Below are 8,393 nucleotides of genomic sequence, written 5' to 3'. Positions count from 1 at the left end.
TATACATGTTTAATGATGAAAAATTACTGTTATATAAAAAAAGTAGAAAAAAAAATTATAGATCTGAAACGAAGAAGAAAAATAGAAACGAAAAACTTCAGATCTGATTAAATCAAAATAAAAAAAACGGCGATAGTAAAAACGAGCGGAGAAAATGACTTCGATAGCGAGGCAAAGGTGGAACGGCGGAAATGAAGCACGAATAACAGATCTGAAGATGCCAATCTACTGAATTAAAGATGAATAAAAATGATTATGGAGAAGTAGAAGAAGCTCTTTGTAAAAATTTGAGTAAAAAGAGATGAGAGAGAAATATGAGGAGAGAGAAAATAATTGTAATTGTGAGGGTTTGTTTGAGAAGAGGGTATATATATGAACTGTATAAAAGATATTATTTCATCCGTGTACCGTATTTTAGAGATGCAAAAGTTAGACCTGTATAAAAGTAAAATATTAGAGAAAGTTGGTTATTTGTGTAAAAAGCCCTAAATATTATGGACCAATTTTTTTTTTCAAATGTGACAAATATTAGTTTGGATTGGTTATTTTCAATCATCAAAAAAATTAGAGAATTTATAATTAGATTTTAACGTTAATTTTGAGTTTTTTTTTCATATTAGAAGTTAGATTTTGAAATTCTGAAAAATATATTTTACTAATTATTAGTTTAAAATTCAATTAAAAATTAGAACAATTAAATTGATTGGAAAATAATTTGCTAAAATTGCAACAAAATGTTAACATTAAACTATTATTATAAAAATTAAAAGTTTTGATTAAAAATATAACCACCCATAAAGATTTGAATTTATTTTACAATTAAGTCATAATTTTGATAGTTGTTTGTATAATTTGGCATTTTGTGAATGGCCAATGCAATTTAAAAAGCATACCAAAGAAAATACTATACTCTATTTTTTCATAATATCTTCGAGTCCGAATAGCAAAACGAAATTAACAGCATTTACAAACAAAATATCAGTATTTAGTATTTACCATCAATATCATCCTAAGAAACATCACAAATAAGCAGTCTAGCTATGAGTATGTTAGCTGCATGAGCATGACACAAGTGTTCCTTGCCAAAAGTTTATGAGGAATCGACAAATCTATTCAACTCTTTATCTTCATGATTTCACTTGAGTTTGCACAACTGCCATAAAAATTAAACAATTGAATATACTATCAACAAACAACTAAACAAATAGTAATAATTTTTAAAAAGGCACAATGTATCAAAAACAAAACTAATTACTATTATGACATGCGTAATTTGTGAAAAAATGAGTTCACGTGTCAACTGAAAACAGAACTCACTAACCTTAAAATTAAAACTCCATGAAACTAAAAAAAGTTAAGAATAAGTCAAAATATCAAATACTTAATACTAAATAATAATTTAAAATAAAAATCATTATCGGAATCTTAAGTGAGTAACTAAATGTTGATTAATGTTGTTGTAGATCGAGTTGCGGTGTCTCTTGTACAAATTATGAATTATGAAAAGTCTAAAGAGTAGTTCTAGAGATGCAGCTTCTATATCTTAGGAAGGGTAAAAAGCAAATAAAGAAAAATCATAGAAGAAGATGATAAAGGAATATAAATAGTACTCAACTTTTAACTTAATTTTTCTTATTTGAAAACAGAGACTGCTCTCTAAAATACTGTTTAATTCTTTTAAATTAAAGTGTCAATACACGTCTTTTTTACAGCTTGCTCAGCCTTTTATCCCTAAGATTGCGCTTAATAGAGAAATCATGCGACTTACAAGAGGTGCGACATTTTAACTATCACAAGATCCCTTGCCCTTATCTGTGCTTAATTATTAGCTCAAGCACACCAAGTGAGCATTTTTCACTACACTGATTCAACATATTGCCAAGGTTTAAGAACAATGTATATTTCCATTAGAATTATCTAATTATAAAAACAGGACAATTGATATCTGCAAACCACCCGGACTTGTGCACCACAAGGTCATAACTGACATAAAGACTTGAGAATGTTGAGGTCTATTCAATTCAAACTTCAGCTATAAAATGGAACTACACCATAATAAATTTATTGCAGCCAAAAAGAATCAAACCGGATAAAGTTAAAAACCTTATTATATGTGGGATATGGCAGGACGACCATTTCACAAAACAAATAGATGATAAACAACAAATAGGAGAGATTACCTTGTCTACCTCCTGTTCCTTTCAGTCTGAAGTGCTCAATTTCAATATCATCACCATCAACCATACAGCGGAAGACGCTCATTTGATAAATGTTCAACTCTCCAGAAGTTTTGTTTCTACCCTCAAAGGTGGCGTAATAGAATGCATTTCCTTCTCTATTTGCCTTAATAAGCTTCACGAGTTCCAAGTCGGTGCCCTATACCATTAAAGCAAAAGATGAATGTGAAATTAAACATCACAATGGCATAGATAAGAAATTTAAATATCAGTCAAGCAGATGCATGGGAAGATTAGTAAATATAAAGCAATAATTTATAAAAGCAAATGAGTATTGATGTTGATACAGGCAATGCAATTTAAAACAAAACAAAAAACAGCGAGGACGGTTTACTCATAAAAAACAGAACAAGTCTGAAACAATTTAGAACTGGAACAGAAGTAAAACCTAATAATTTCAGTTTTATACGGCAACCATATCATTCCACAGTTGTGTTTCTATGACCAAAGTGTTCGGGACATGGTGAGTCTCAAAGTAATACACAAACATACAAAATAACATTGTTTTTATTACAAGTCTGATCCTTATTGGCAATAAGTTAATGCTTAAAAGTGATCAAGCTGCAAAATCCAAAATTGAACGTGATTATCGACCATTTAAATCACTCATTCTAACTGTTGAGAGCAATTACTTGTCAAATGACTGATGCTGCTAATTGCTAAATGTAAACTTTTCAATAATCCTTAATGACAGTGTTCATCTTTCACGTTCAACAAAATTATTTTCCACATGTAAACATAGAGAAGTGATACTGGTACACATAAGGCTATATTTTGTTCGCGCACTGGAATAGCTATTCTTAAAATAAAAACCTATTGTTTATTTTTTGAGAGGGGTTTTATTCGGGATTACTATTCCATAAAACAAAGTAAAAAATAGGTATTCTGTACGGAATGGCTATTCTATTCCGGATCTATTGCCTGAACCAAACATAGCATAAATTCGGGATACTATTCGTATTTTGTACGGATTAGTTGTCCTATTCCGGACCTATTCCATGAACCAAACATAGTATAATTTCTACGGATAAAAACGTCATTATTCTAAGCTAACCTTTTCTTTGTTCTGTTTGTCAAGAACAATCTGAACAGTTTCCTGGGTTTTTTCCCATTTAATTCCCCTAAAATTACTTATTTCCCAAATGATGCCTGACCCCCCAATCCGCAAGTATGACTTGCGGATTGACCATGAATCCGCAAGTCATACTTGCGGATTCCCCTTAATCATAGATTAAGGGGAGTTGCTACAAATTGATTCCCATGGGAATCAATTAATTGATTCCAACGTGGAATCAATTAAATTAATTCCCATGTGATTGATTCCCAACATGGGAATTAATTTAATTGATTCCACGTGGGAACCAAACCCACTCCCTATAATTTTTTTTAAAATTATGAATTAAAAAAAAACACTCCGCTCTTTATAAAATTTTAAAAATAAAATATTAATTTTTAATACTTTTTTGATTTAAATTTGCTATTTTGTAATTTGAAAATATCGGAGTAAGGCGTCGAAATTTTAGAAGTGGACAGTATAATATTTTCCTGAGAACTACAAGAGGTGAGTGAATATTTTATTTACTTTAATTTTAAATATAAATTGTTCGTTAAATGTTAAAAATTAGTTTAAATTAAAAAAAGTATTTTAATTTAAAGAATTTAGTGTAACTGTAAAATTCTAGGGATTAGTCAAATATAGGAAAATATTAAGATTTTTAGTATTTTATTGTTTAAAAATGTTAGAAAACCGTAATTGTTAAAATTGTTGATCTATTATTTAGTGTTGGTAAAATGATAGGTATTATTAAAGTTTTTAACACTTCACAAAATACTTCGGTTTGATTGTCAAAAAAATGTATAAGATAAAAAAAACGTTTAATAGAAGTTTTATACAATGCTCGTAACACATATAAGACTTCTCTTAAATCCTAGGGTTTGGCCCACGAGAAGCAATCTGTAATTCAAAATTGCGGATCGCTTCTTATATAAAATGGAATTTTTTATTCCCATCACTCACACAATTAAGTCAAAAGAAAACGTAGAGAGAAAAGAGAGCGTCAAGTTTATATGAGAGTGTTTTCTTTGGAGTTAAACCGAAGTGTTTTCGAAATGTTAAATTTTTTAATAATACCTATCATTTTACCAACACTAAATAATAAATCAACAATTTTAACAATTACGGTTTTCTAACGTTTTTAAACAATCAAATAAAAAACGGAGTGTTTTTTTTTAAATTCATAATTTTTAAAAAAAATTATAGAGAGTGGGTGTGGTTCCCACGTGGGAATCAATTAAATTAATTCTTTCCACGTGGGAATCAAAACTGATTCCCACGTGGGAATCAATTAGTAGCAACTCCTCTTAATATATGATTAAGGGGAATCCGCAAGTATGACTTGCGGATTCATCCGCAAGTCATACTTGCGGATTGAGGGGTCAGACACCATTTGGGAAATAAGTAATTTTAGGAGAATTAAATGGGAAAAAACCCTAGTTTCCTTGCAGTGCTGGGCGAAAAAGTCTTGATCATCATCAACCTTGATCCTTACAAGCATGCCAATAAAGTTCTTGCCCTTGGGGATAACTTCCACATCAAAACACTGAATAAAAAACAAGCACATTAAAACATAAGCATATTGATTAAACAAATAGGAATGCAAAAATTAAAAACAAAATAATCATAAATACATCAGATGCAGCACACTCGTCAACGTATTTCTGGAAGTCCTTTTCTTGTTGTTCACTGCCTTCGTAATCACCTAACCCTGAGCTCCATCTGTCAAATTCCCTCTCAATTTCGTCGTCGTAACCATCATCCTCCTTGTCGCCGTCGTCTTTGTCTTCAACCTCATCTTCGTCGTCGACCTTCCGCTTCAATGACGTCGGTTCAATAACGGCGACCACGCCACCGCTGCCGTCATCCTCTACGTCAACAGCAAGTTGTTGCTTCTTCGAATCATTGTCGCCCATGATCGGATCGATTTGATTAAAAAAAAGGCAGTAGAAACCCTAGGAAAACAATTTGGGACAAGATCCTTTTCTGTGCTTTTATTTGTGAAAAGTAATTTCCCTAGTGATTTTTAGGCGCAAAACTGAGCTTTAATATTTTCAAAATTGATATTTATATGCCCCTCTTATGCGCGTTCAATGAGCACTTTCAACTAAGAGCAAATTGCTATCCGGTCCTCACACTTGTTGTAATTTTCATTTTTTTTCCTTTTTAATTAGAAAATCAAATGATATAGTCCTTCGTTTTTACTTTTATTAACGTTTTAGTTTTTCTATTCAATTTTAGTGTTAATAATCCTAAGTTAAAAAAATTTAACTAAAAAAATTATAATTTAAGTTAGTTTTTATATTTATATGTTAATATATATTAATAAATTTATATTATCATAAAATTTCATGACTTAGTAACTTTAATTAAATTTTTAAATGTTTTTTTATTTTTAAAAATAAATCAATTAAAAAAATAAAATTGGAAAAAAATATATAAGAAAAATAAAATAAAATTAAATAGATTTATTAAGGCAGTGTATCTCATAAAAATATAATTTTCTCTATATACTTTTGTCAAAAATAATTTAAGAATTAAATAAAATTTATTTTTTTAGTAGATTTTTTAGCTTAGTTGAGTAATACTAAAATAAACAGAGGACTAAAATATTAACGAAAATAAAAATAAATAAACATATCGTGTGAGTTTCAAAATAAACGTATGTATTATGAAATATGTGAGGAGCCTGAGTAAAATTTTATTCACTAAAATTTATAAATTTTCTTTCTCCAAATTTTTCACCTTAAAATTTATAAATTTTGTCTTTTTGAAAAATTTAAAAATATTTTCTCTCTCAAATTCATATTTAAAATTTATAAATTTGTGAGAGAATATATATGATAATCAAAAATATAATTAATTTTGCTATATCTTTTTTAATATTGTGAGCAGAGTGGGGGTCGGGCTCACCCAGACTTATGGCAACCTTGGTGGTTTAGTTTGAAAAATGGAGTCGCCACCTAACTTAGGTAGAAAATGCAATTTCACAATTCCACGCGCTTATGGATGAGATGTCGTGCATCGAACTGAAAGACCCAGATTCATTGACACAACCAATTTTTGTACTTGACTTATTAATTTTATCGATTATCAGGCATATCCCAAATAGAAATAATCATCTCATCAAAGCCGGAAGCCCGAAAATAGAAAACTGGAATGTGAATGTCTGGAAAATAAATAATTGGAAGGTAAATGCAGAAATGAAACGTGCATTACGTACATAACTCGATTCGGATTGTCATGGTGAACAAGAAGCAAGTATTCCTAAACAGACATCTAACCCCGAAGTTTCTAACACATAACATGAAAAAATGAATTTCACTCCAATTACATCCATAAAGCCTAAAATGAATGTAAAAGTGAGATTAATTTTATATTTACCATCTTGAATGACTAAACAACGACTAATTATAGTTTTTATGGCGGTTTTAGAATTTCTATACGATTTGATTAGTTTTGAACTAAATTAACATGGTTATCTGATTAAGTTTGTTAATGATCGTTTTGGACATACATTCAAAGCAATAAACAATATTTACATGTCCAAACAGCAATTGATACACATAAAACATCATAAATACTTTTGAACCTCTTTCTACAGTGTTTGGTGATTGTCTGTCATTTAATTGTCAATACAGTTAGATTAATGATCTGGTCAAAACACAAAAATTGTTCCTTTGGTCAACACGAGTCCACTAGTTGAAACCAAAGTCAATTCTGAGCCCGAACGAAGCGGGAATCGTCACTGGAAACTGTTGGGTTGGAGAATGGGCTTCAAGACCCATGATGACATGGCATATGAAATTGTTGCTGACATAGACACAGAAGGCTGACTAAGAGTGGTTCCGGAAGTAAAAGAAAATAATCCTACAACTAGTTGCATTGCCAATAGTTCAAACAGGGAATGATTATAAGTCCGAAAACGCGAAACCAATTTAGAGTTCCGGTTCGAAGATCTGGTAATGCTGAAGAACAAAGGACCACGGCGCGGACCGACAGCGGCGCTAGAACTCTGGGGTTCACCCAGGTTCGGTTTTCATTAAAAAAATATGCCAAAAATATAAAATACATAGATAAATTTCTGAAAATTCAAATATACCAAAATAATACATGTATGACAATTAGAAACACCCTAAACATGGATTTAGAGGCAAATTAAAAACATTAATTATACATTATAATTAATCAGAATCGAATTTAAACGCAAATATGACGATAAATATGAATATATAGACTGATTAATGTCCTCTGAAGTACTGTTGTGAGTCATGGGGTTGTTTTTTGGAGATCCGGATATAAAATCCATCTTAAATTATTATTGTAGCAATCCGTTGTTGAAGAATAGAAGCACAGTAGTTCGATTCGATTGACTTTTGAAACTGTTATTTGGTTGTTTTTAGGGTTGTAAATTTCGGCTAAGGTGTGCCAAATTTGGGTTTCTCTATGCAATTAGGTTTTTTCTTTAATTATGTATACCACCCTTTTTAGGGTTAACTGTACTATTTATAGAGGCTAGCTAGAGTTAGAGTTAGGTTACTGTTTATATTAGGTTCAAACTATTATTATTAGGTTAATTATTTAATTTGTAGATTAATTAGTATGTGCTATAAAAATAAGTGGCAAATTGTTATTTTTGGTCCCTGGAATTATTAAAAAGAGCCTTCATGACCACTAAGTTTAGGTTTTGGGCAATTTCGTCTGTCAAATCTATAAATTGGCCTATAAACTTTTAAGGCATTGTAATCAATTCAATTTCTTAAACTTTTATTACAACCCCTTTGGATTTTTATGGGTTATTTGCGATAATTACGCTTCGGTCCTTCAATTTTGCCGCTACGCATCAATCTAATCCGCTTGAATTCTAACATGCGGATCACTAGCTCGTCACTCAGACGGGTCTTCGAAAATTATCATCATACGCTTCAATCCCTTATCACTTCTCTATCTGTCCGGAAAAGTTCATACTATATAATTTTTACAATGTGTACCAACGAGATGTATTTCAAATGATATAAGCGCTGGACAGCAAACTGCTAAGTTCGTGGGTTCAAATCCTCTCACAAGCGCTCCCCCTTCCTGATTATAAAAAAATTGTGAGC

The 8,393-nt window shown here is 30.7% G+C and overlaps 1 protein-coding gene across 1 annotated transcript; it reads right to left on the bottom strand.

Annotated features, from left to right (window-relative positions):
* Positions 1-879: 879 nt before the first annotated feature.
* On the bottom strand, positions 880-5,338 carry LOC126681356 (uncharacterized). The gene is made up of 5 exons (XM_050376902.1): positions 4,926-5,338; positions 4,729-4,837; positions 3,292-3,326; positions 2,181-2,376; positions 880-1,153 (listed from the first exon to the last, which is right to left on the bottom strand). The coding sequence occupies exons 1-5, from the start codon at positions 5,205-5,207 to the stop codon at positions 1,128-1,130; spliced, it is 648 nt and encodes a 215-aa protein (XP_050232859.1). The 5' UTR covers positions 5,208-5,338; the 3' UTR covers positions 880-1,127.
* Between the last annotated feature and the right edge of the window lie 3,055 nt (positions 5,339-8,393).

This window comes from Mercurialis annua, linkage group LG1-X (genome assembly GCF_937616625.2).
Source record: "Mercurialis annua linkage group LG1-X, ddMerAnnu1.2, whole genome shotgun sequence".
NCBI classification, from domain to species: Eukaryota; Viridiplantae; Streptophyta; class Magnoliopsida; order Malpighiales; family Euphorbiaceae; genus Mercurialis; species Mercurialis annua.
This window is presented reverse-complemented; position numbering and strand designations above follow the sequence as displayed.

What these genes read in the sequence shown, in the direction of transcription:
- LOC126681356 (XM_050376902.1), bottom strand. Translation starts at nt 5,207, where the DNA reads ATGGGCGACAATGATTCGAAGAAGCAACAACTTGCTGTTGACGTAGAG. An exon ending in ACGAGTGTGCTGCATCTGAT is followed by an intron (nt 4,838 to 4,925) that starts GTATTTATGATT and finishes TTTTTTATTCAG; the next exon opens with TGTTTTGATGTGGAAGTTAT. An exon ending in AGGAACAGGAGGTAGACAAG is followed by an intron (nt 1,154 to 2,180) that starts GTAATCTCTCCT and finishes TTTTTATGGCAG; the next exon opens with TTGTGCAAACTCAAGTGAAA.